The 26,631-nt window shown below is 33.3% G+C and overlaps 3 protein-coding genes and 1 long non-coding RNA gene across 11 annotated transcripts in view; 2 read left to right on the top strand and 2 right to left on the bottom strand.

Moving 5' to 3' along the window:
* Nucleotides 1-15,455, top strand: part of LOC105636000 (Major facilitator superfamily protein) — an 83,717-nt gene extending 68,262 nt beyond the window's left edge. The window contains exons 1-17 of one of the 6 annotated variants that reach the window (XR_016321101.1): nt 5,204-5,515; nt 6,129-6,260; nt 7,266-7,367; nt 8,264-8,368; nt 8,451-8,526; nt 10,125-10,199; nt 10,414-10,516; nt 10,592-10,657; nt 11,347-11,428; nt 11,661-11,758; nt 12,078-12,154; nt 12,330-12,443; nt 13,031-13,150; nt 13,261-13,414; nt 13,760-13,838; nt 14,485-14,633; nt 15,057-15,455. Coding sequence is in view for 5 of the 6 variants with exons in the window: in XM_089722221.1 (XP_089578347.1) it covers nt 5,385-5,515; nt 6,129-6,260; nt 7,266-7,367; nt 8,264-8,368; nt 8,451-8,526; nt 10,125-10,199; nt 10,414-10,516; nt 10,592-10,657; nt 11,347-11,428; nt 11,661-11,758; nt 12,078-12,154; nt 12,330-12,443; nt 13,031-13,150; nt 13,286-13,414; nt 13,760-13,838; nt 14,485-14,618 (1,623 nt within the window). In the remaining variant the exon portion in view is untranslated. Of the gene's footprint in view, nt 1-5,203; nt 5,516-6,128; nt 6,261-7,265; nt 7,368-8,263; nt 8,369-8,450; nt 8,527-10,124; nt 10,200-10,413; nt 10,517-10,591; nt 10,658-11,346; nt 11,429-11,660; nt 11,759-12,077; nt 12,155-12,329; nt 12,444-13,030; nt 13,151-13,260; nt 13,415-13,759; nt 13,839-14,484; nt 14,882-15,056 lie in introns of those variants that run through there. The other 5 variants (XM_089722221.1, XM_089722223.1, XM_089722220.1 and 2 more) reach the window with 5 other exon arrangements.
* Nucleotides 14,939-21,527, bottom strand: TERT (telomerase reverse transcriptase). 3 transcript variants are annotated; one of them, XM_020680073.3, is made up of 12 exons: nt 21,015-21,527; nt 20,850-20,927; nt 20,571-20,636; nt 20,307-20,478; nt 19,200-19,732; nt 18,918-19,044; nt 18,532-18,676; nt 17,953-18,088; nt 16,639-17,844; nt 15,824-16,392; nt 15,397-15,669; nt 14,939-15,304 (listed from the first exon to the last, which is right to left on the bottom strand). In XM_020680073.3, the coding sequence occupies exons 1-12, from the start codon at nt 21,333-21,335 to the stop codon at nt 15,031-15,033; spliced, it is 3,900 nt and encodes a 1,299-aa protein (XP_020535732.1). In that variant the 5' UTR covers nt 21,336-21,527; the 3' UTR covers nt 14,939-15,030. The 3 variants fall into 3 exon arrangements, with proteins under 3 accessions (XP_020535732.1, XP_037491115.1, XP_012074552.1); XM_037635187.2 differs by lacking the exon at nt 20,307-20,478 and having other exon boundaries at nt 21,015-21,077; XM_012219162.4 differs by lacking the exons at nt 20,571-20,636; nt 20,850-20,927; nt 21,015-21,527 and adding an exon at nt 20,015-20,046 and having other exon boundaries at nt 20,307-20,472.
* A 1,894-nt stretch (nt 21,528-23,421) lies between these two features.
* On the bottom strand, nt 23,422-24,394 carry LOC105635999 (uncharacterized). Its single transcript, XM_012219158.4, has 2 exons — nt 23,927-24,394; nt 23,422-23,725 (listed from the first exon to the last, which is right to left on the bottom strand). The coding sequence occupies exons 1-2, from the start codon at nt 24,227-24,229 to the stop codon at nt 23,618-23,620; spliced, it is 411 nt and encodes a 136-aa protein (XP_012074548.1). The 5' UTR covers nt 24,230-24,394; the 3' UTR covers nt 23,422-23,617.
* Nucleotides 24,182-26,508, top strand: LOC119369188 (uncharacterized). The gene is made up of 3 exons (XR_005176861.2): nt 24,182-24,309; nt 24,568-24,641; nt 25,011-26,508. It is a non-coding gene; the product is annotated as an uncharacterized LOC119369188 (long non-coding RNA).
* Nucleotides 26,509-26,631: the final 123 nt, after the last annotated feature.

The following is a 26,631-nucleotide window of genomic DNA, read 5'->3' on the forward strand; positions in this document are numbered from 1 at the left end:
TCCTTCCCTTATGTACTATTGCATGGCCTTCTTCACGCCCTGGGTATATCAATGGTATTTAGACACTCAGTATGCCGTAGGAACATACCAGATTCCTATGTTGGTAAAAAAGACACAAGATTAAATGGTGGGGATCTTTCAAGAACTCTACCACGGAACTTAAAATTGATCTCTGGATACGTGATAAATTAAAACAGGTTTCTCCATTAACCTATGCAACCACTCTTGCACTAAAAGATCAACCGACTTTCGGGATCCAAAAAGCACAGTGTCAAGCAAGGTTAGCTGCTGCTAAAACTCCAGATGAATATAGAAGAATCTGTCAAGAAATGCTTCAGCATCTTTCAACAGATTCTGATTCGCCAGTAAAACCCTCATCAAGTAAAAAGCCGGCAGACTGTTCCAGTAAAATATCTAAATCAAGCAAACAGAAGTGGGCTGACATGGCTTCCTCTTCCTCATCAACATCATTCCCACTATCCTCCAACGAAGATAGTAATGATGAAATGTTTGAATCCATTATAGTCAAAAGTAAAGCTGAAAAGGCAAAAGAAAAATTAAAACAAAAAAGCAAAGCAAAGAAAAAAGAAAAGAAAAAGAAGGACACATCGTCCTCATCTGAGTAAAAGGCAGGTGAAACCTTATTTCACTATCATGCAATAGTAAAAGTTAACCCACTATTTCTACAGGAAAAGCCAACGCATCATCAACAGTAAAGATTCGGTGGCAGACCAACAACTGTTCATCCACAGTAAAGGTCAACACTGTTCAAGATTCGGTGGCAGACCAAGCACTGTTCATAAATAGTAAAAGTAGAATAGTAAAGATTCTTTTCTATGTTATTTAAAGGGAGCCTATCCTCTTGTGAAGGCATAAGCTTGTATAACAATATACTAAACACTCTCTCATCCTCTCCCCCAAAGTTCTTTGTAAGCATTCAACGTTCGAAGTCTGGATTGTAAACTTTTAAATTGTAAGTTTAAATTTGTATTTCAAATTTAAATAAAGTTATTTATTTATTTAAATTTATAAATTGCTACTATTAAGCCCTGTTAAAGGCTTTCTTCTCTTCTCCCTCCACACTCTGACTTAGTTCTGGGGATCCCAGGCTAAGGTTGCAGGAACCCTCAACCTTAATTAAAATATCATTAATTAAAATTGGTTGAGTTAATTGATAAATATTATTTTGTATAAGTATGCTCTGTGGTTGCACCTCTATGTGATCTTCCACATCAGAAATATTGTTCTTGATTGTTCATAAACATAAACTGTTCATTTACTGTTCAGATTAAAACGGACACTGTTTATCTTTAAACAACTACTGTTCAAATTAAAATTCTTTGGTATATCAGCTGGAAACACATAAACTCCTGGTGTTTATCATTGCACTTGATAAACAAGGGAAACTTTGTGCTACAACGCTACGTACCATATGAATTATATTCATGTTTTTGTCAATTTAAGAGAAAATAATATTTTGATTACAATATATAATATTAATTTAAAAGCTGGTATGTTCTAAGAGAAATTATACATATCTTCTAATGTATTAGCATTATATATATATATATATATATATATATATATATATATATTAGGCCTTGTTGGAACAGTTTTTAACGAAGCATTAATATTTTAATTAAAAAATTTATAATTTTCGATAACATGCGTTTTATATTGATATTTAGATTTTAAGAAAATGAGTTATAAAATGTTATTCCCTTTAATATTTTGATTAAATGAGTTCACAAATACAAAAATAACTAATTTTGCTTAGTAATAAATTAGAGTTTGAATCGAAATACATGTGGGTTTATATTTAATTATAATTGATTGTCTATTTATGTTTAAAATTAGCTTAGTAGCCAATCAGGTGTGATATAATTGGTCTTCTCGCTTATGTATGGAGTGAGAGGTCTCGAAACCACAAGAATTTCAAATTGTTTAAATTAAATTTATAAAGATAAAAGTTAGTTAATTAATTAGTACTAATCTTTCAACATATTCATATTACTCAGGTCCAAGTCCAAATCTGAATAACTATGATTAATAATAAAAATTAAGATTTTAATATATATATATATTATTTAGATAATTTATTCTAAGATTTACCTATCGGTATCCACACAAATTAGAGAATAACACATACCAATTATTTAATTGGATTTCTTTTTTGAGAGTAATCAAACCGATTAAATTGGTCTCTTGATTTATTGTGGTTTTAATTATAAATAAAGTAGAATGAAGACAAACGATTCATATATACCATCGATCCTAGTTATTTTATGATCAAACTTATATAATCACACTAATTAAGTAAAGAATATGGTGATTTGATTATAGATTTTAATTTTCAGCCAAAAATTCAATTGATTAAAGTTAAATTAAAGTGAAAATACCAACAATTGAATCCAAATAATAGTAAATTTTATTTTTTATTTTTTATTTTTTATTTAGTCTTGCTTAATAAAAGGAGATTGATCATCAACTTCAACACTAAAATTTCCTCTTGAATTTTTATTTTCGATTCAAATTAATTAAAGTAGAAAATTCATTACAACTTTTATCCTAAATTACAAATTAATTTAGAGAGGAAAGGAAAAACAAGAACAAAGAAAGACAAGGGAGAAAACATACTGTTAGAATAGAATGATCAAAGTTTTAATTTTGGCTTGGCGTTGGAAATATTTTATATTGGTTAGTCGTTAAGTTTACATACTATGTCTTTTTTTTTTTTTTTTTTTTTTTTTTTTTTTTTTTTTTTGAGAATGACATTCAACTATGTCTTTGATACTCATTGAGCAAGCCATTTTTAGGGCCCCCATAGATGGCCCAAAATTCAGTTCAAGGCACCAAACCAATATTAATATTTTTTTTATCACAATGACTGTTAGTGATTTTATTTTATTTTATTTTTTAAACACAACACAAATAAATATTGCTTTCACTTACATAATTAATCAAGAGAAGAAAAAAAAAATCATCATCTTCGACTTCCAACTTGATTCTTTGTTTAAATCTTTAATTTATTGTTTTTGCCGTTTAAAGAAATAAAATTTATATTTTTTTATCATATAAGTGAAAGTATTTCTTCTTTTGTACTCTAAATTTATTAGAACTACTCTTGATTTAATTATCTTGGTTCAATATGATTCGATGAGATTTTGTATGTAATATTTTTTAAATATATATTTTTAATATAATTAAAAATAGAAGATTTATAAATACTAGATAACTTTTACAAAAATAATAAAAATGACTAAATTTAATATTATAAACAAAAATTAATTAAATACCATAATTATTTTTCATATTCGGGGTCTAAATTTCAAAATGAATTAGTAGTTTTATATTGAAATATAGCTTTTAATAATAGAAAATGTAAATAAACAATGCTCGGAAAATAAATTAATTGATTCGTGGAGAGTTGATTTTTTTTATTGGATTTATCAGAGAATTTTTGGGCTCTTTTTATGGTGCTTCTTTCTTTCTTTTATAAATTCCTCATGCATTTATCATTAAATTTACTAAATCACTTTTTATCATTAGCTCATTGATTTCGCACTTTCTGTACTTGAATAACCGCTAAAAATTGTTAACGAGTGCTCCCTTGTTTTACTGAACTGCAACCCACTTCATTACCTTATTTCTTTCTTTTAATTAATTAAGTACATAAAATAAAATAATGTTAATTCGATTATAATTAACTAAATGCCAAATTAAATAATTGAAACCCTAAGCCCATTCCTAAAACTATAAAGCCCAAGTTCAAAAATCACAAAATAAGTTGAACAAAAAGTTTATACGTTTGATTACTAAAAATAAAAAAGAATAAGTTAAAATTGAAACACACTCAAAGTTCATGATTTTTTCTTTTATTGAGTTTTTCTGCTATGGTAGTTTTTGTGATTTGTTTCAAATATCAAGAAAAATAATAAAATTATAACTAAAATAAGAATGTAAAATTTCAAGGAAAATAGTAAAAATTACAAAATAAATTATAAATATAAGTCATGTAAAATTATATGAAATTTATATACTTTGACGGTTGATTATTTCCATAAATCATTTTTTCAGACAGAAAAAAAAAATATACATTAAAATTCTTTTATTCTTCCATTTTTCATCTCATGTTGAAACTAGCAAAATAAAAACAATATTTACAACCAGGAAGAAAATCAAACATATGTAAATACTTAAATTAACTTATCAAAATTAAAATTATATCTAAATAAAAAAAAAAAGCAAAAGAAATAATTAATGTTTATCATTAATTAAAAATTAGATCATTGATGTAATTGATGTTTATCATTAAGCATCATCATGCGTTTCTTAAAACATAATTCATCGTTTACTCATAAGTAAGTGATAGATCTTCACAGAACTAACATACAACAACTCTTTGACAAAAGCAACAGGCACGTTATAAGAAAACACTCACCAGAATGCATCAATTTCCAACTGCAATTTACAGATACTTTATAAAACCATCTCAAATCATCTCCCTCAGTAATTATAATTATAATAAATCATATGAATTTTTGCCTCCGGAACTATAAAATTCTCATTTAAACAAATTAGCTTCCTAGGTGTATAAAAAATATTCATGTCTCAGTTTATTCCCGTGTCACACTACAAATGTTCATCTATAAAATTTTCAATTATATAAAGAATAAGAGATATCAAATTCGAATTTTGTTGTATAATTTCAAGTGTTATTTCTACTCGTTTGACTCTCAATGAATAGAAAAAATAACCAACATAATATCTCAATATTCCCGTAAAATAATATAATATTTTAATGCATTATCCTTATAAAGATATTATTTAATTGTTTTTCAATCAATTCATGGGTAGAAAGTATTGAATATCGAATTTGAGTATCTGCATATAAAAATTTTCATCAACTTTATGAATTGAGGAGAAAATTATTTTTTTATATACTTACAGTATTATTTCAGTCTATAAGTCTTCTAAAAAAAAAAATTATTTACTTCTGTCAAATTGAGATAGTGCTTTTGCGCTAGCAGCTCTGAATCCCTGTCCCAGGACTCGTAGGCATAGCAAAAGTCAAGGAATAGAACAACTTTACCTGAATCTAAACAGAGATACGCGTCAGTTTGTTACCGAGATAACCAAATCCGATTAGAGGCAGTTTTTTTACAGCTCAAAATTTCATCTTGGAGGTAAAAGCTTTTTCTATGTTGATGAAATGATTACAGAAATGCAAAATGTTAAAAACTCATTTTCAATAAAAGACAAACACTCTTCTGCATTGAGACTTGAGAGAGTGATGGAAAAGTAGTTAACTTTCTTTAACTACTATTCAAAGGCCAAGTAGCTGTGGTTGTTTCTTCAATAAGATATTTCTTTATATCTCTTTCATGGCACAAGAAGAAACCGAGGAAACAAAGCCGTCTTCGTCTGATGAGCCAAGCCCATCAGTTGAAACTCAGATGGCCAAAAGCTCAAGTTCATTGTCTGCTCCTACTCCCTCTTGGTTTACCCCAAAAAGGTTCCTCTTTAACTCGCTGTTTTGATTCCTAAATTGGCCGTTTTTGGTCTGTGTTTCTTGGTCTTTTGGGATTTGAAACAAGAATTGGATCTTTTCTCTTCTTTTTGGGTGTTCATGCTTTGAATGGGTAATGCACATATGGGTTTACGATTTTTTTTTTTTTTTTTTTGGGGGGGGGGGGGGGGGGGGTGGGTTTGATTATTGTTAGTAATTTTTTGGTTTCTCGACTGGCTGACTTAATTATTCTAAGTTAGGTGAACTCAAGATGAAAATAAGCGAATCTAAACTATGTGATTAAGTTTTGAAACTTTGTAAAAAAAAACCAAGGAGGAAATGTAATGGCAAATATAGAATTTCATTCAACATTTTGTTGATTAGTGTTTGTTAGAAATTATTAATGACACCCTAATTTTGTATTCTGGCTGGAATTCACGCTAAATTTTATACCAGAATCACGTTTTGGTACCCTATTTTTGTATTCTGGCTGGCATTGTGAAATTTTGTGTTGTGATTGTTTGTTTCTTTATTATGATTTGCAAATTTTAAGATCTATGTTTTGAAGTTTGTTGCTAAATAGGTGTCTTAATATGCTTTATATTGCTCTTCTTTTCAGGCTGCTAGTCGTCTTTTGCGTTATCAACCTGATAAATTACATTGATCGAGGAGCTATAGCAAGTAATGGTGTTAATGGGAGTCGCAGAAGTTGCTCGAAAAGTGGTACATGCACATCTGGCAGTGGAATACAGTAAGACTTACCTGGAAGCTTTCGTTTTGACCTCTAAAACATTTTAGGCTAGTGCCCACTACTTTTTTCTACAATCTTGATGGTGGTAGGTTTAATGACCCCTCATAGTGGACTTAAACCACTTTGTCCAAAAGACATGCCTTGCTTTTAATTTAGTTCTTAGGTAGAGGACCTTTTGTTGGACTTCATAATGGACTTAAATTACTTGATTGGAATTGAGGGGTTTACAATCTTGATTTCATAAGGAGATCCTTTCCCAGGCAGCATGCCTTTCTTGACCTCATAATATTATTAGATAAGATCTAAATCACTCAGTCTAAATGGTTGCTATAGATCATAGTAAGTAGGGTTAGTGTTCTAAAATCCTTCCTTTCAATGTTGGGTATGAGTGCATGGACAACACAAGTTGACCTATACCAAAAGGGTAAATAGGATTCAAAGTTTCCCCCACTCAGTCAAAGAAGCTCTGGTGCTGTGTTAAAAAAACTATTCTAACTGAGAGGTCAAGGATAGTTGTATATCTTTAATATTTGACAATATATATATAAAAGTTAAAAGTGCCAATGAGCTTTGGCTTACTAGTGCTGAAGTCATCTTCAAAGCCATGAAGTTGGAAGTTTGAACCCCAGTCACAGCCAAATTAACCCAAAATGAAAATGAGAAAGTAAAGTAATTGTAGAAGGACTTGGCAATATTTTCTTCCTTACGCTTACGGGGAAGCTGAAATTGTGAAGACTGAGAAACCCGTTTCTGATTTGGTGTCCATCCACTCCAGTCTGCCAATGATAACTGAATTTAGCAACCCACAAAATAATGAACTTTTAAATTGTAAATTTTTCATGTTTGATGCTCCTCTAATTTCCTATTTATTCTTAATTTATGTGGAATTTAGTGTCAGAATTATGCTTCCTTTAGCTTCCACCCACTTGTTGAGCAGTGACAGTGATACATACCAGTTGCTGAAACTCAAACAGTTTTAACCTAATTATGTCTCCTTTTGCACAGGGGGGACTTCAATTTAAACAATTTTGAAGATGGACTTTTATCATCTGCTTTCATGGTTGGACTTCTTGTTGCTTCTCCAATATTTGCATCACTAGCAAAGAAGTAACGATTTTCAGACACTTCTTGTTGACTCTATTATTCCAGAAACTTAGGCTCGGTGTAAAGTTATCTTCCAATTCAAAAATTATTTTGTGGAGGGACAGATGGAATAGAAAATTGTCCATTTATCAAATAATAGTATGGAGAAAGATAAAACAATAAAATTACATGAGCAGGTGGCCATTTATCAAATAAAATATAATCCTTTTGTCGGATGTTGCTTTTATGTCAATGATGACTGCGGAGAACCATGATAACTTGAACTGCTTGAAACCTTTTTTTTTTTTTTATGAAATTTAATTGTGCCTTTATTTGTGGGAAAGCAATCCAAAGAAGTAGGTTATTAATGTTATTCCCGGTGTCATGCTTGTAAGCATCACTGATGCCAGAGCTTCAATACTGAGCCTTGTGCTTGCAGCATATTTAGGTCATGTAGTCTTCATGATGGACTTCAATCGCAAAAGGTTCTTTGCAGGTTTGCCTGTGCATTTGTGTGTTTTTGAATTGGTGATCGCAAATTTGTATATCTAATATATGTGGATTGTGAAGTCTAATCCTTTTGGTAAAAGGAAAATTTTTCTTAAAATTTCTCTCAAATAATGCACAAAATTTAAAGTTCAATTGGGCTCAAAAGTAGTCATCTATAATATTTTATGCATTCAAACTCTCAGTGTCAAGTTTGATGCAAGTCTAAAATCATGTTCAATTGTTTCTTTTACCATGATATGGCATAATTTGAGGTTTTTCACCTCCATGCTTATTTTTCTGTTACTCACAAGGATTAAAGGGGGAAAAAATTGTTTTCCCCATAGTTTTGGAATTTCAAGAAATATTAGAATCTTACTTATTCTCGTAGATTTACCTTCAGTGAATCCTGATTCATATATGATATTTTGCAGCTTTAATCCATTTAGGCTAATTGGAGTTGGATTATCAGTTTGGACACTTGCTGTAGTTGGTTGTGGTTTTTCATTTAATTTCTGGTCCATAATAATCTGCCGCATGTAAGTAGATTACCTATTTTCTCTCTTTTAATATCTTCACAGCAGAAGTAAACTGGTTAACACTTTTGCTTGTCGTTCCTAGGTTTGTTGGTGTTGGTGAGGCTTCATTTATTAGTCTTGCAGCGCCATTTATTGATGATAATGCCCCTCTGGCTCAGGTTTCCTTTTCTTTGGTTTTGCTATGGAAGTTTTAAATTATTTTGCTTGCAGTGTTTATTGTATATAACTGAAACACATCACCCTTTGTTTAGAAAAGAAGGTAGATTAGGGAGAGACAAAATGAGGGAGGAGATTTTATATTTATCCTCTTTCGTATGTAACAGGTAGAAATGTTGGGGAGAGGAAATGGAAAGAGAGAAGGAAATGAAATTTTAAAAGTTGAAATTGTAATTATAATTTTATCCTTATCACTTTAGAAAGAAATACTAATGATAAATTTTTAATTACAAATACACTGAGGATTTTCCCCCACCTATCTCTGAACTCTATAATGATTGATATTTGGTGAGCCTGAGAAAAAACATTAACCTTTTTTTGCTCTCCTTCTCTCACCTTACCTTTCTGAAAAAAAATGAGAAGCAATTGATTTCCGTCAACTTTCAGTACCCCTCTTTCTTCACCTCACTTTCACTTGCTCCAGAATGGAGCATCAGATTTGTATGTAAAATGAGTGTGCGGTCTCTATCATAGGAATGGCTGGAAAACTATGCAACTTCTGGCATTTGACATGTCAACTAATTCAGTTTGACATATATGGCTATGCTGTATTTTAATGCTTGCTGCTGGGGAGATGCTTGTTGATTTCACGTGGTAATCCAATTATTATCTGTACATTTAAGGCTATCTAGCTGTTATCATCAATGCCATGTAAAATTTTCTAGCTATTTTGCAACCTGAATCCCTAATATTGTTTAGCCATGGCATATCATTATTACTCTTCACAAACAGATATGCTTTCATTGTCTCAAAATCTTGAACTTTGCAAAAGACGTTGGAATACTTACTGATTTAACCAATATCAGAATGTATTCAGCCTATACTAGAGTTGTTCTTTTCAATCAATTGGAGTTTTCACTCAATTAGGATTGCAATGCTTTGTTATGCTAACCTAAGAGTTGGTAAAGTTAGGTTTGAATATGGTAAAACAAGAAATTGAAATTTCCCTACTGTTCCTTAATAAAATTTACCAAATTTCACCACATACACCCATGAACCTAACACCAAAATGAAGTTGAAAGTATCTTCTTATGGAATATTATTTTTATTGTTTTCACATCATTGATGTAGGCTTCATAATGTAATATATTTGTGGCGATGGAAAATTGGATTTTACGTCAGATGTGAATATGGCAAATGTATTTCTCAAATTTCAGAGTTTGATTTCTGAGGTAAAAGATTGATAGTCATCTCTTGTCACTGAACTTCGTTTGTACTTGAGCTTTATCTGTAGGGACCTAGACTTGAGTCCACTACTAGTAAAGAAAGGTGTGTAACTTCCAAGTAGCGCTTATTTTGTTGATGATATGATAAACATACTCAAGAAATAATACACTGATTTCAATATGAATTTGGTGGAAGGTTGAAAACTGATGTTCCATTCAATGCACTTTTTAAAATCTTAAAGGATATTAGATCTAAATGTAAGTTTGCATTTGCTTCACTCTTAGCTTACTCATCTTGAATCAGATTTGCTACATCATCTTTGCAATTAATTTTTGTGCTGCAAACCTGGATCTAATACCTGCTTTTGTATCAGAAAACAGCATGGCTTGCAATATTTTACATGTGCATACCAACTGGATATGCTGTTGGCTATGTTTATGGTGGACTAGTAAGTTCATTCCTTAATTCATTAGTTCTGTTGATCTTTGAGATTATTTTTATAAATTATGGTCTCATTTGCATGCATTTGCGACATCCGTAAGAACTGTTAAGGCATCACCATATGCTATTATAGAATACGTCATGTTTTCATTCCCTTTCAACTGCCTATCCTCAAATTTATTTAAGATTCAAAATAACACATATCTTATCGTTCCTAATAGGTTGGAGATCATGTTAGTTGGCGTTGGGCATTCTGGGGAGAGGCAGTTGTGATGCTTCCATTTGCTGTTTTAGGTTATGTTATGAAGCCGTTACAGTTGAAAGGTAGAAGTTGGAATTATTCTTTTTAGTTTGAGCTGAAGGCTTTTTCTATCTGTGTCTAAACATTTTATAATGCAGGTTTTGCTCCTGCTGAATCAAAAAAGGCACTGGCATCTGTAGAAACAACTTGCTCAGAAGTTCAAGGTGCTGTGTTTTATGACAATATAGCATCATATCATTCAATATAGTTTGTGCATTTACTTTGTTTTCCTTTTAGCAAATTCACTACTTAATAGATGTAGAACAGATGAAGTTTCATGTGTTCTACCAGGACATTTAAAGTGGTTGAATGTACGTGTATGTGTATACTTCATTATATTTTCTAATATCCTGTTCAATCATATTGCTACATTTGCATTAATGTAGTTCTTAAAATTTTTTTTATCATCTTAATGAGGCATTTTAAAACTTCAAGTGGAGGTTGCAATTGAAAAGTTTAGATAGCATATCTGCTCTTCCAAAGTTTGATTCTTTCAATAAACTGTTGAATTAATTTTAGATGAACTGAGCCACATTACTGATCAACTATGATTTCCCTACATATGGTGGATTTGAAGCAAATAATCCTGTGGATGCATATATCATAGTCTAGTATGTTACTTTACACTTGTGTACTTAAGGTAGCATAATAAGTGGGCAATTAAATGACTTATCACATTATTCCCTATTCAAAAGAGTTTGTTTGGGATTTTTTTTTGTTACATGCCACTTTAGCATTCAGTATAAGAAATTAATTTCACCAGTAAAATATAGGTATAATTTAGTCCCTTTATAAATAAAGAGTTTATTTCTAGGTAGCAAGACATTATTAATCTGTTTTAATGCTAATACAGATGCCGAAATTTCAACTGGTAAAGGTGGCACACCATCTGTTCAGGACGAGTTAGATGGTAAAGGCTCAAAACAGTCTTGCACGTGAGGTTACTTATCCTTATCTCGTATTTACACATTAGTTCAAAGTGATTTTTATACTACTCGCATATGTATTCCATGAAATATTATTAGTCATTAGTTGTATGTGCCATCTGCTTTGTAGGTTGTCTAACACTTCGGTTTAAATTTATTTGTTAATGTTAAGTTGGTATGTGTATGAATGCTGATGGGTGTAATATGTATTTAAGCTTTTTGGATGTAATATTGATTGCAGGTCAAGGTACACAGCCATTGGTTTGAATCAATTCTCAAGGTTTATGAAAGACATGAAAATTCTTTTGGCTGAGAAGGTCTTTGTTGTGAACGTTCTAGGTATTTTCTTTCTCACCCTTGTGGTTTATTCAGAATAAATATATTTTCTTAGTTTTTTTTTTTTTTTTTTTTCAAATTTTATTTAAGGATAATTATGTAAAGGTTTTGGAAGTAATTTCATTGTCGTCCAATACATCTCTGATGCTTCTGTTTAGCTTTTGACCACATTTATTATTAAACTACAGTCAGCCAGTTTATGGATTTATTTCCCATGAGATTCTTAGAGGACAGCTTAGATGTAAAAACATTATTAGAAGCATGCTGCATTGGCTATGTGTTTATGAGCCAATTTTCTGAGCCTGGCCTTCTGTTTTCTCAGGCTACATAGCATACAATTTCGTCATTGGTGCATACTCATATTGGGGCCCTAAGGCTGGTTATAATATCTACAAAATGGTAATATTTTTCTTTGACATTTAGAATTTGATTTATTTTTCTTTTTCTGTTTAATCTCACATTGTAATCTCATAAAAGGTAGTAATTTCATTAAATTGGCAAAAAATGGGTTAGGACAAGAAAAGGTTTGGTGAAGTAGCTAGCTGCCTCATTTAAAATCATGTTCTTTTGGCAGACCAATGCAGATATGATATTTGGAGGAATTACAATAGTTTGTGGAATACTTGGCACAATAGCAGGCGGATATATTTTGGATTTCATGACTTCGACAATCCCTAATGCTTTTAAGGTACATGCTTTCATGAAGTCAACAATCATGTTACTTCAGAATTTTTTTTTTTTTTTTTTTTTTTTTTTTTTTTTTTTTTTTTTCTGGATGAAGGATGCGGGAGAGAGTTTAGATAATCATGAACATCAATAATTTATGGCTTATTGAAGGAGAAGGCTTTTTAAGCCTTATCGTTCTTGTGGATCTACTGACAATCTTAAGTCTTTTTTAGGTTTTCTGTCAACTATGAAATGGTTTTGGGCTGTAGCCCCTCAAACAGTTAGCAATGGATGTGAGAGATTAAAAAGTGAGCTGTCATTGCTAGTCTCTATAATGTTGTTTCAGCTAGTAAACTAAGATTCTTAGTTTAACAAACATACACTGCTCACTGATGCTGAATGAGGTGTAATATGACTAATGATTGATTACCTTCATGGTATTTGCTGACCTACATTATCATGAGATTTTGCTCGCTTTATCATTGTAGAAAGGTATAGTCCGGTTGAGTTTGCCTACATTACAATGTCACAAAGCACTATAGTTCAACTGTTTAGAATATCTGATTCCAAGTCATAGATTGTCTCTGAATATCTTCTATCCTTTTACAGCTTCTTTCTGCTGCTACATTTCTTGGGGCAATATTTTGCTTCACTGCTTTCTGTTTCAAGAGCATGTATATTTTTCTTGCTCTCTTCGCAATTGGGGAACTGCTTGTCTTTGCAACTCAGGTATTCCTTTTCTTAAGCAAGAATGACCTCCTCTCAATTGCTTGCACCATTCAATTCTCCAATACAAGTTATTACATGTTAATGTTCACAATTTGAAACATTTCTCGCAGCATAAAATCCATGGTATTTGTGCAGGGTCCTGTAAATTTCATTTGTCTTCATTGTGTTGCACCGAGTATGAGACCCTTATCTATGGCTATTTCTACTGTTTCAATTCATATCTTTGGAGATGTGCCTTCCTCCCCCCTTGTTGGCGTCCTCCAGGTTTGTTGTCTTTGCTTCAATGGTCATGTCTTTGCCACTGTGAAACTATTGTTTGTAAAAGAACGCCAATAGGATATGCATGAATTTTGAAGAAAGAAGCATGACTTTTTTTCTTTCTTCTAAAACCATACTTGGAAATAGAAGCAAATGCAAATGCAGAGAAAATTACCATGAAGATGGCCAGCACACGTATATATATAATTTTGATATTGCATTGTTTGTGGCCATGTAGAAAATGATGGCTACAGAGTTGCTTTTGATTTGGGGTTTTACGTTCTCAATATTTTACTTGCATATGGCTTGTATCGACAACTTTAGTTACTAAACTTTGGAAATATCTTACAGGATTATGTCAACAATTGGAGGGAGACTGCTCTTGTTCTGACAGCCATTTTGTTTCCAGCAGCAGGGATATGGTGTATAGGTATTTGTATTTCCTAGTGCTTTCATTAAAATAGCTAGTAGGTCAATGTTTGGTAGGATTGAATCTTTGGATAACACTCATCTAGTCTATATGAATATCAATAAGGTGTTGGTTGGAGTGGTAAGCAACCTCAATCCTCAACAGGGTGAGAACACAAGTCGATCCCTGGGAAGCGCACTTTGCTGGGAGGCCAAAAATTTTTACATTTGATGACCCAAAGTGATTACACCTCCTGGTTATACACATAAAAAAAAAAAAAAAAAAAAAAAAAAAAAGAGAAAGAACCACAACCATGCATTAACCCAGGAGAAAAGTAGGTCACTACAAAAATGGCCTTGGAATTAGCTTTTTTTTTTTTTTTTTATGGTCTAAATTCCTTATTGGACAAAAGTGAATCGTTAGAGATTTTAAGTTTGAACCACAAGAATTAGGACCTTTTAAAAAACTTACAATTATGCCCAAAAGTCCCATTAGTTGCAATTATACGCATTTGGTTAAAACCAAAATTTGAAAGATAGAAAAATAAACATAGATCACTTTGGAGATATATAATTGATGTAGTTATTAGGTGGATAATTAACCTATTAACAGTTTCTCATATTTCCATCAAAAGACATCAGTAACATAACTTATGTGTACTTGGCAGGAATATTTCTGCGCAGTGTAGATAGATTTAATGAAGAAAGCCAGCATCAAGTCGCTGCAACTGACAGGTCAAACACAACACCCTTACTTGATGGCAACACAGCAGGAGCAACAGAAGCTTCTGCAGAACCATAGAGTACTCGGCCAGAAGTATGAAGTTCTCTTTTCTTTCCTTTACCTTTCAGAAATTCAGAAAATAATTGTAAAGCTTCTTGCCTTTTGATTCTTACTCATTTTGTAGTTTCCTTTTCTTTTAATGTAGTTTTGAGTTAGGTAATACTGCTTTCTCTACTGTATATAATCTTTATAGCAAATCTATAACTAGCTTTCAGTAGTTTGGATCTGATGTACTCTGATATTAAAGAGACTAATAATGGACCATTCTACCCCTTCCTTAATATGTTTTATTAGTGATAAACAGATTTATATTTTTCAAATTATAATTCTCCTGTAACTATTTAAAAGACAATATTATAACCAAACAGGTAAAAATTGTACCAATTGTACCCTCCCACTGCAAAATAGAAAGGAGACAAAATCTGAGTATCTAATATTTGATTTTCCACATTACAGAGGAATGTGAACTATCAATTGCATAGTCAAGTTGAGAAGATACACTCCCATTTATTCTATGTGCTGACAACTTGGACTTCAACAAACGTAGCAGATCTTTATGCCGAGATTGTTTTCTCTTCAATACCTTGATAAAAGCATTCAACCCAAGCCATTCAACTTCTCCCGCCTCCAATTGAAGAATGGGATGGAAATGAGAACCGATATGTGCAGTAGACATCTTTTTCTTTATTAGAATATACATATACCTGTATTCAGAAAACAAAGAAGCAGCAAAAATGTATAATAAGATGTTGAAGGAGCTCAAGGGAAAAGAAGATAAGAAGTAAGAAATGTGTACCTGAAGGACCTTTCAATAATTTTTAAATGGTATCTTGGGTGTAGTTTGCATGTGTACAACATCTCGGAAACGTAGCAATGGAACTTCATTGCACATAACAAAAATGCTTGATAGATATTTAATCTAACAACAGGTCCTGAGTTAATGTTTGAATCGAAGAATATGGGATGGCACTTAGGTCTCAAGAAGCCACATAACTTTGCCTTAAGTTGGCAACCAGGTTTACCTTGCCAGGAGACGGTAAGAGTTGACCTCAAATGGTGGTTCAGATACCTGTGAAATGAGATTAAGCAAATTACTTTATGAACACATCGAGCATAGAGGTGAACGAGTTGACCAAGTTGATAGAATGACATTAAGCACGAGCATGCTATAGGCCAACTGAGTATCTGATGCATATGTCCGTGAGAAATCACTAAAAACTAACCTGGTGTAATCTGCCTGAACTTCTAAAGTGCAAGAGTTCAAAAGCAAGCCACTCCATCGAAGAAATGAGGTTCTATCTTCACCAATGTAAACCCTGTTGGATGGAATACCAGATGCATTTTCTGTATCAAAATTAAGACAAAATTTTTCTTCATTCATATAGCAGTTGTAATCCCGAAATCCTCTCTGCAACCTGGTATAAAAGCCAGTAGCCAGCTTCTTCGAGGTTGATATGAAGCAGAAATCATCAATTAATCTGAGCAGCATATAACAAGAGGATGAAATGACTCTATTCTCTCTGTTACTTACAGCAGCAGAAGCACCCTGACAATTGCTACTTCCAGATAAATCTATAATAGCAGGTTCACGAATTTTTTCAAGAAATGGGAAGATCACATTTCTTTCAAGATGACCAAAGTACAATGAGCAAAGCAGGGAAGACAAGATACTTCCTTGTGGTATACCTAAGCCTTGCAAGTAAAATTTTTTATCCAACTGCAGTACGTTTCGTTTCACATGCTCTTTTAGATTGAAAAGAAGCTCTTTCTTCTTCATATACCTATTGAACCCCTGCAACAAAGAGATATTGTTTAACGTGAATACAACTAATAATTTGTGTTCATGTTCCTATTGAACACCTGCATCCTAACCTTGCCATCCCATATTAATTGAATACAAGTAATAATTTGAGTTCATGGAGTATTAAGACAATTTTCGAAAGAAACTTGATTCAACAACATAAGATATTGGAACTTGGAGTGTAGTTATCCCTATTAAAGAACTGGCAAAAACAATTGAGCAACTCAGATCAACTACCTGATTAACAAGCACTGTATGTAATGAACCAAAGCGAGCAGAAGAACTTAACTTTGTAAAACCAGTACTGATATCTGTATCTGTTAATATAAGATTCTCTTGAGTCCACAAAGACTTCTTAGTACAAACCACTTGAGAAGACTGTCGTAGAAGATATTCATCCTCGACTATGAGATCTTCCATTACACTAATCAGCTTATCCTGATCAACAGAATCAAATGCCTTCAACACATCAGAAACAACAATGAATATGTTGGGCAAGGTACCCAATTCATTCTTCAAGCCAAGAATAAACATGAATAACTTTCCATATATATCATTGTAGTCAAACACTGATGACCCTAACTTTTCTGGTTCTTTTAACAGTATACCTTTCAGAACAGCATGTGTTTCACGAAGAATGGAATTCACTGACTTGAAATGCTTATATTTAACTGACTTGGAGCAAAGTTGTGCTCTTCCCAGCATTCCAGTGGATGAGGATGCTTGAATCATTCTAGATGGCGCTTTAAGATTTGCAAGCATCCTTACTCCATTCTCTTTTGGGCAAAGTCTGAGCTTCGAGAACCCAAATAACCTATTGCCTATAACACTTTCAACGGTTATGGCATTTAGATACTGATAGTTACGGTCTTTCAAGCATGTAATGGCTCTATTTTTCACCTTTTCCCATATTGGCTTCCGATAATAAAAGAGGTCTTGTTTGCCATGCTCACTTTCAGTGACATAGAAGTTGGCTTGTAGTATTGGCACCACCAGACACGAAAAAAACCAGAATATCCATTTCTCTAAAAGCTTATGTTTGAAACTACTCACAGCATCATTTAATTCGCATGATCCCTTCTGCATCTCTAAATTCTGACGTGGCACATTATTCTGCACCCCAGCAGCCAAGTAAAATGAAGAATGTTTATCTGATAGAAAGGGGAACCCTGAAGTCTTCAGTTTATGCATACATTGTTTCAATGAAAACTTCTCATATCTTCTTAGATAAATTAACTTGGAAATATTCCTCGTTAGGATTCTCCAGTTGGAAGGAGTTCCTAACAAATCTGGAGGAACTAAATTTCTACAGACAGCCCATATAAATGACACCACCTGACTCTTTGAGCAATAGGACTTTATTGCCTCAGTTTGGCGATCATTGCAAGATTCAGTATTAACACCATGAGATTTCTCAGAAATTTTATTCTCCAACTCATTCTCCTGAAAAAGACTTGCTAATAAATTTCAGTTTTTTAACAAGAAAAAAGTATATTAAATTAGAATCACATGTCTCTTACACTTCACACAAGTTCTATGCTGAAAACTAACCTCAAACGAAGTTGAATTTTGATTGGTAGTCTGAATTGACGATGAAACCATGCAATGCTTATCCAATAATCTAACATGCTTGCAGCAATGAGTTCGGCGTATAAGAACCTTAAACAACTTAGCAAGCAAATGATACCTAAGAAATTAAATCAAAAGGAGATTAAGGCATTGAGTTAGCATATCACTTGTAAAGAATAGCTTCACTAAAAGAGCTACTAACTATACTCATAATCATGTGTAAAGTTTTCTATGAAGTCCCTAAAAAGAGGTATTTGGCTACACAGATTCAATTACAGTATGGCACAGAAAAATATGATTTTGTCATGTTCTTGAATTCACAAAAATTGTAGCTATAGCAATTAATGTTAGTAATGGACTCCAAAGTCAATTTAATAAGGGTAAAGCCATCCAACCTATTCTATTAACAAGCTTAGCCAATCAGAGTGTATTGGATTTGGTTCAGTTGTCAACATAAGTGTAAACTGAACTGTTTATGAAATCAACTGAATGAAATAATCTAGGGAAGAACTATTAAAATCTTTAAAATACTAAATTACTGTGTGTAAAAGCTTAGCTTACAAGCATGTTGATCCTGAGCGGCAGAAGCCACTGCTGTTGGAGCATGGCACTGATTGAGCATTCAAATTTACAAGAGATAAGCCAAAAACACTGCCAATAAGAGACTTTGAACCTGCGAAATTTGACTTTAAAGAATTTAATATATCTGAATGTTGTTAAGGTTACAATTTTTTGTGTAACCTTAGAACAGCACAAGTCTGAAGGTGAGAAAGACTACTTACAAATACAAGAACACCATTAATTGGTTGCTTGGCTGCTAAAGAAAAACACTTTCGCGGATAAAAAATCAGTAGAGTGGGCAACAAATACCGCAATTTTAAGCAAGCAGAGAAGTAAGAAGCGAGAACGTAATAGACATTTAAACTTTAATATACATGGAAGGATACGTTTTTGTGGAAGAACTGATGAAGAACATTCCAAATTATAAAATATGGGTCGCCTACAAATTTGTGCCCTTTTCATGTTCATATGTGCAGCTTCCAATAGAAGAACACAAGAGCATTGCTGGTGCATCTGCAGTTATGGAAATAAATAACTGAACAGAGAGGAAATTTACAGAAACTGGGTTGCACAAAACCATCTCTGAACCAGCGGAAAAAATATAACCTACTGATATTTTAGGATGAATGAAAGTGACCATTTCACCATTCTGCGAAAATCAAAATTACCTTTTCATGGGAATGGCTTTTACTATCACTAAGGTCACATGGAAGTCTCTCAGGTGCTTTATGTTCCTTAATAAGATCAGTGGAGCAACAAGTGTTATTACTGGCTTCTTCACTATCTGCATTCCTGCGCTTTCTGCAGCGCTGCCACCTAAATAGTCTTGAATGCTTTCCAGGTTTTGGTGAAACCTGATTTGAGCCTTGAAGTTTTTCATTTGAGTACCCTTCATTTCTCAGACTACAAACTCTGGTTCTAGGAGCAGATGCTTCAGGTACATTCATCTGAACATTGCAACGCCTTAGACTAGTGCTTTCATTGATATCTGAATGCTTATGTTTTTTGCAGCGCTGCCACCTAAAAGGTCGCAGTCGCTTTCTAGGATTCACCATTTCCTCATTCAGATGCCCTTGCTTTATATAATTGCTACCATTACTACCAACACAATCTATGGAACCTTGAGTAGAGAGAGTATTACGTTGTTGTATATCACATGTTGAGTTAGCTTTATCATCCCTACTCCTTTTCTTCCTGCGTCCTGTCAAAAAGAAGTCACACTTTAATGATGCAGTCCATAATTTCAGTTTAACAAGTAAGCAATATATTGCAACTGAGCAAGATATGATACAATTATAAAAGCAAGAAAGTATGAAGAAAATATAGAATGGGAATAAGAAACAATAACATTACAAAACACAATCTCTAGCATTCAGATTCTCTTATTTGTTTAAAAAATATAACAAACTTAGTTTATCTCTAGCATCCAGATTTTCTGATTCATAACACATCGAAGGAAATAATGGTATGTCAACTTCCCTACCAGGCAACATAAATCTTCCCGTTTCTTTAAGCCTACATATATACAGAGTTATGATTATCAGATCAATGTAGTGATTGAAAACAGACAAATTGGACCTACAGTAGAATAGGAAAATAGATAGAGTTTATTCCGCAAAAACATAAGCAAGCATTTCTCAACTGCTTTTCCTCAAAAATAAAAGGACAAGCAAGTGCGTCTACATACATGTGTTATCACTTACTCAAGAAATAATACAAAGCAATTACATCCTTAGACACCTATTAAAAATATGAAATTATCAACCCTTAATTACCAAAATGGATGACCAAAGGATCTTGACATTGTCGTGGCACTGTTGTATGCTTCAACAACTTAAGAACCAAATTATTCACAGGTGGACCAGCCACCTGATGGTGTTTCTTAAGAGGAAGTGGCAAAAATATTGATGTATGCTTTAGAAGATATATCATGATACCATCCCCCACCTGCAATTTATGGAATTTACGCACCAACTCATATAATTTGATGAAAAACATCAAAGAACATAATCAGTCAATAGTTGAAATCCACATTATACCCTTTTTAATAGAAGACTCCATGCTGAAGACGTCAGAAGGTCAACAATGGGGCTTGAGTGATTACACTGTCATCCAAACAACAAAAACGAAAGAAACCTTCAAATAAGGAAAAGAAGTACTAAATAAATAAACAGATGCAACCTATCAAGATTCCAATCCAATTCAAATACATAAGATATAAGAATTATACTTAAAACATGTAATTTCAAGACGAATTCAAGTTAGTCAAATTAACTATATAATGAAGGTGTAAATATTAGCATTTATAAATTACTTGCCTTGTTATAAGCACTGCATATTACATTCGAATTCGCCGGTTGCTCTCTGATTATCATTTCAATAGTCCTCACCACAATCTGAAACCACAACAAGCACATTACTTGATAAACCAACTTGCAAGATTATATGCATAAACGACATGACGATTGTTAACAATAAACAACCTCGCTTTGGGGCCAGTTGTTATGAGGCCGAGACTCAGCAGCAGAAACAAGAGGAGCATTGTCATTGACGACAACGAAGCAGTTATTGAGGAGATTGCGATAATCGAGTGGATCTCGGGGTTGTACGAGAAAAGACATGGCGTTTTCACTACTACCACAACAGTTGAGGCAGAGCCGACCCTTGCATTGGCAGAAAGGTGGATGTGGCGGTGGCGATGAAGAGTGAGGTCGAATTAAAGATGTGATAACGGTGGCTAAGGTCTGTGCTCTGTCCCTGAATAGCTTCCATAGGACCACCGGAACCTTTCGTTTCTTTCCCATTTTCGAACAGACAGAAGGGAACGTTTGTTCTTGAGGAAAACGGAGGGAAGTGAGAGGGAACTTGGTAAAGTAATTTGAGTATTGGGCCAATGGGCCATATTCGTAAATTGGTAATGTGAATTTTGGAAATAAAGATAAAATAGAAAAAAAATTAATCCAATATTAGATGAACCTGTCTCCAGACAAGGATAGCATACAGCATCAGCAAAACAGCGTTCCCCTTTAGAACACAGAGAGACGATAAGAATCAACAACAACTAAATCTACTTGTCCCACTAACTTGTCTAATCATAATTGGCTGCAACCAAAAGAGGCCAAATTTTTCCTATATTTTTTAACCATCATCACTAAATTTTAAAATAGCATTCATTTATTTGCTAGATTTATCAAATATTTTTAACTAGAACTTGGAATTTCAAACACTAAAAGTCGATTTTCTATTCCTCCCTCGCTTATCGAAACAGGTCTAAATAAAATATACCTAATATTTTCTAGCATTAATTATAAGATAACCTTTAAAATTTCATTCAATAAATAATTGAGTCCTTCTTGTTTTAAAATAAGTAACTTTTAATTCTATATTAGTGAGATATTAGAATATCTTTAAAAAAAAATTTATGATCTAGAAACTAAAACACAATTAACCTTAAAATTTTAAAGAATAAAATGTATCAAAAAGATGCTACAGGATCAAGAATTCAAGTGTGACAAAAAAAAAAGTTCATAATTTCAAAATTGAAGATTGAATTGTTAATTATTAACCAAACTCAAAGACTGAAATTGATAAGTTTAAAACAATGAGGATCAAAGTGTAATTAACCCTACCTTCTAAATTTTGTCAAACTGGTCAGTGGTTACCATGGTGTTGACCTCATTTAATTTTTGTCCCCACAAGCAAAACCAACTAATTGAACCCACAGATTTTGTTTGCCTGTTTTAATTCAAGCCAACCATTATTATCCTTTATCAGTCTACAAGTAGACTATAAAGCTTGTCACTTTCCAAGGGAATTTTCAAAAGTTACAACAATGGCACCTACAGCTGCAATGCTAATTCTTCCAACCCATATTAAATCACCTTCTCCTCCTTCAACAGCCTCTCCTCTTCCACCTTATTCTTTTTTTGAGGTTAAGTTTTCTGCAATCAAATGGTTCAAAGGAAGATATAATCAAGATAAAGATTCATCCACTACTGATCTTTCTAATTGTTTGCCTGCTGTTGATTCTTCTTCTTCTGCTATGGAAAAGAGCTTTGAAGAATCTCTTGAACATAGCTGCTGGTCTTAAGGAATGTTTAAATATTTCCACTTTTTCTATTTTCTTTTTCTTTGTGGGCAAAGGGTTATTTCTGTGTAAATATCACTTGACTGATCAAGCAGTAGCTGTGGTTTTCTATGTAATTTTTTTTTTCTCTTTTGCAAATCTCATAAAATTGTGCATGCATATACTAATGATTACATGAAATCATATGTGTTTTCTCTTTTGCAAAGCTCTTCTGGGTTTCGAAACCTTGCAGCTATATTTGGCATATGCCGCAATTGAATGCAATAGTTAAATACAGAATAGATAAACTACTAATAGCAAAACATGCATATCAAATACAAAGGAAAGGTACAAGTTAAAATGATTACTCTTTCAACATCAATCAAACTTTCTGATGAAAATTCTGGCTCTTTGTTTGTTCTCTGTTTCTTTGTCTAATTGGTTTCTTCAGCATAAACTAATTTCAATTATTCAGAAAACAAAGCTTGAAAAAATTTAAAAAACTCTAGAGTTTTTAAAGAGGAGAAACAGACACACAATACAAATTTTGAATTGGATTTGACTGTTGTCACATGATCTTAGGGTTAATTTTTCACTTCAATTTTTGGGTAAATATCAATAGGGTTTTGTATGTTTTTTTTTTTTTCTCTTTTGCAAATCTTACAAAAAAATTTCAAATATTTTCCCTTTATCCATTTTCTTTTTCTTTGTGGCCAAAGGGTTATTTTTGTGTAATTATCACTTGATTAATCAAGTAGTAGGTGGGACAAAAGGATGTAACAGACAAACCATAATTAAAAATAAAGCACCATAACAAAAAGAGGGAGGGAGGAATAAAAACCTTCTTTGATTTTGCATAGAACATCTTAAAATGTCAATGCTTAAATTCCAACTAGTTTTAATTATAGTTTATACATATCTGAAACAATCTTCAAAGCCATAAATATGTCGAAAGAAAATGCGGTAGCAAAGCAATGATGGAGACTAAAAAACCTTAAGACCCGAACTGTAAAGTCTCAATTACTTGGACAGAAACTTGGTAAGCTCTTCGAGTCCAATCCTCTTTCCTGAACTGACCATATGCATAATTTTATGCTCAAACAAACGGTCCTTCCTCATTCCAGGGTTCTGCAAGACAGTGGTACAAAGCAGTCGCGTCAAAATTCAAAAAAGAGTACATAAATTTTCAACTAGTTACGAGCTATATCCGTTCTCTTGGTTCATTCGTCAAACACGTGGAGGACATTAATGAACGAAACTAGAACGAAACTATAACGCAAATAAACTGTCAGCCGTCAAAACAGGTAAAAGGTATTAAAGTTACAGTACCAGGCGAACATGCATTTTGGTGAATTGAGAGATGATTTTGGATCTTTCAGTGCAAGGAGGATCAACAAGACCGAAGAACTTGCCGAACGTAGATGAAGCAAGCGGTGTCGTTCTGGATTTCAATTGAGAGTTTACAACGCTGCTGTGAAGTGCATGGGGAGGGTGGGTTCTGCGGCGGCGGATGTTGGAGTAAGTAGCCTTTACTGCTGCTTCAACAGCCGCCAGCGCGGCCAGCTTTGCTCTTCTGGCTGCCTTCCTAGCCTCTTCAGCCAATACCAATGCGTTTCCCGCCGATCTCTTCATATCTACTCTCTGCGTTTATTTTGTGTTATTACGTACAATACAGAACTTCCAACTCTGTGTCTTTTATACTGTTTTGCACGGTATGGTTGATAATTAAGTCTCTATTTGTATAATTTCCAATTAGATGTGGATAAACTTTGTTTTTTTTTGAAAAAAGAAAAAGAGAGATATGGATAAACATATTAAAATTGTATAAACACATATTTTATTTTCACATATAAATACACATTTTGATCAATTGCAGTTAATTAACAGTCACCACCAATTATTGGCCCCAAATATTTAATATATATGTATATATTTTAATTATAGTTGAGATTTTTTATCTCTCCCTGCAGGTGCGCTTAGTGAAGATCGAACTTGAGAGCTTTTTCCAAATGTTCAATCTACATTGTCAACTGAGTCATAGCCCGTAAGTATATTTTTACATATTTTTCATATTTAACTATAATTTTTGAAATATAAAAATTTTAAAGTCTTAAAATTAACAAAATTTTAAGTTTTATATTGCAATCAAATAATAGAAAATGAATTTCTAAAGCTAAATTATTTTCCGAAAACAAAAAAATATAGTAGAATATAGAATTTTAAATTTGAGTTTGTGATGAGTCCAACTATTATCAAAATAATTAGAATTAATCAATATGAGACTAACATATTTTAAATTTATATTTAATATGAGTATGTAAACATTTGTAATGTATATAAATAACACATAAAGGAAAAATCGGGAATACATTGGTTCTCATGGAGAAAATTTTGTGTCGTAATAAAGCTGCAGGAGGTATTGGATTCCGGTCTCTGGCCAGGTTTAATGTGGCGATGCTTGCGAAAACAGGATGGAATTTACTAACTAGGCCTACAGCCCTTGTTAGTAAAATTTTGTCAAGCACGCTATTATGAAAGATCTGATTTTTTACTTGCTCAGCTCAGCAAAAACCCCATTTTTATCTGGAAATCTTTGATGGCTGGTCAAAAGCCGTTAATGGCTGGTTGTTTACGTCGGATAGGGGATGGGACTAATACTTCAGTCTATGGATGCCCGTGGGTGCCGGACCCTCCACATTTTCGCATTCAGTCTTTGAATTTGACAGTTATGGAGAGTGTTAACTTAGCAGATTTGTTTATTCCTAATACCCGCAGATGGGATACTGAATTACTGAGTTATTGCATGAGCTTTTTACTTCCCATGAGGCTCAGTTGATTGAGCATATACCTCTCTCGCGTGTTGTTACTGAGGATAGCTGGTATTGGTATCATGACTCCAAGGGAATTTATACAGTAAAAAGCGGCTATCAGTTTTTGGAGAATCAGAATTCTTGGTCGTCACAGGTGCCGGTGCTGGTGTGGAAGAAGATATGGGCTTTGGGTGTCCTCCAAAGGTCAAAAATTTTTTATGGAGAGCTGTTTCGGATATCTTGCCAGTTTATGAGGTTTTAAGAAGGAGAAATGTTCAAGTGCCTTTGTTATGTCCACTCTGTAATCATAGCACAGAAAGTATGCTGCATTGTCTAGTTACGTGTGAATTCGCAAAGGAATGCTGGAATGGATCAGTGACAGGATGGTAGTGCGGTTTCAGATTTTAAGGAGTGGTTTCAGTTGTTAATGTCCTGTTGTGATGATGTGAAGCTGAACGAAGCTGGTATGTTGGCGTGGGTAATATGGTGTGCTCGTAATTCTTTTATTTGGCAGGGTAAACAACCGATGTCTGGGTCTGTGGTTCGACGGGCTCATACTTTCTTAAGAGCTTGGACGGAAGTTCGGGTAGGGGACTCAAGTCAAGAAGCAGATATCCAGCCACCTTCAGTTGCAAAATGGAGACGTCCAGCTACAGGTTTCAAACTAAATGTTGATGCTGGGTATGATAGTGCAACAGGTCGGGCAGGTGCAGGATGGATTTTGAGGAACGATAGAGGCGTGTGTATGGGTGGTAAAATGCAGATTCTGGGTTGTCTCTAGTGCAGCTATGGCAGAGGTCTAGGGCGTAAGAGAGGCGCTGAGTTGGTTGAAGAATAGGGGTGGACAGCCTCAAGTAATGGTTGAAGGTGATTGTTTAACTGTGTTACAAGCTCTGAATTCGCAGTGAGAGGATTTCTCTTATTTTGGCTCTTTAATCTTAGATTGTAAAACCCTTATGCAGGAGTTTTCTTCTTTGTCCTCAGCTTTTGTTAGCTAAGGCTACTAGTTCTATGTCTGGCCCTATGGAGTGGGAACTGTCTCCTCCATCTATTATTCATGATGTTTTGTTGATGGATTTTAATAATAATTAAGATATCTTTTCAGTCAAAAAAAAAAAAAAAGTAAAAAGCAATGAAGGAAACCAGGTTTGGTAATGGGATTATTTTTTTCTTGGGAAAGGGCAAAATATGTGAGGAAAATAGGAAGGGAATTTTTTTTCCCCC

Source organism: Jatropha curcas, chromosome 6 (assembly GCF_041381405.1).
Source record: "Jatropha curcas cultivar XTBG-Jc1 chromosome 6, XTBG_Jcur_1.0, whole genome shotgun sequence".
Lineage (NCBI taxonomy): Eukaryota > Viridiplantae > Streptophyta > Magnoliopsida > Malpighiales > Euphorbiaceae > Jatropha > Jatropha curcas.

Excerpts from the sequence above, each read along its gene's own strand:
- LOC105635999 (XM_012219158.4), bottom strand. The coding sequence starts at position 24,229 with ATGAAGAGATCGGCGGGAAACGCATTGGTATTGGCTGAAGAGGCTAGG. Across the intron at positions 23,726-23,926 it reads CCAAAATGCATGTTCGCCTG|AACCCTGGAATGAGGAAGGA; the intron begins GTACTGTAACTT and ends ACTGTCTTGCAG.
- TERT (XM_020680073.3), bottom strand. The coding sequence starts at position 21,335 with ATGGGAAAGAAACGAAAGGTTCCGGTGGTCCTATGGAAGCTATTCAGG. Across the intron at positions 17,845-17,952 it reads AAAATTCAACTTCGTTTGAG|GAGAATGAGTTGGAGAATAA; the intron begins GTTAGTTTTCAG and ends AGTCTTTTTCAG. Across the intron at positions 16,393-16,638 it reads ATACAGTGCTTGTTAATCAG|GGGTTCAATAGGTATATGAA; the intron begins GTAGTTGATCTG and ends TCTTTGTTGCAG.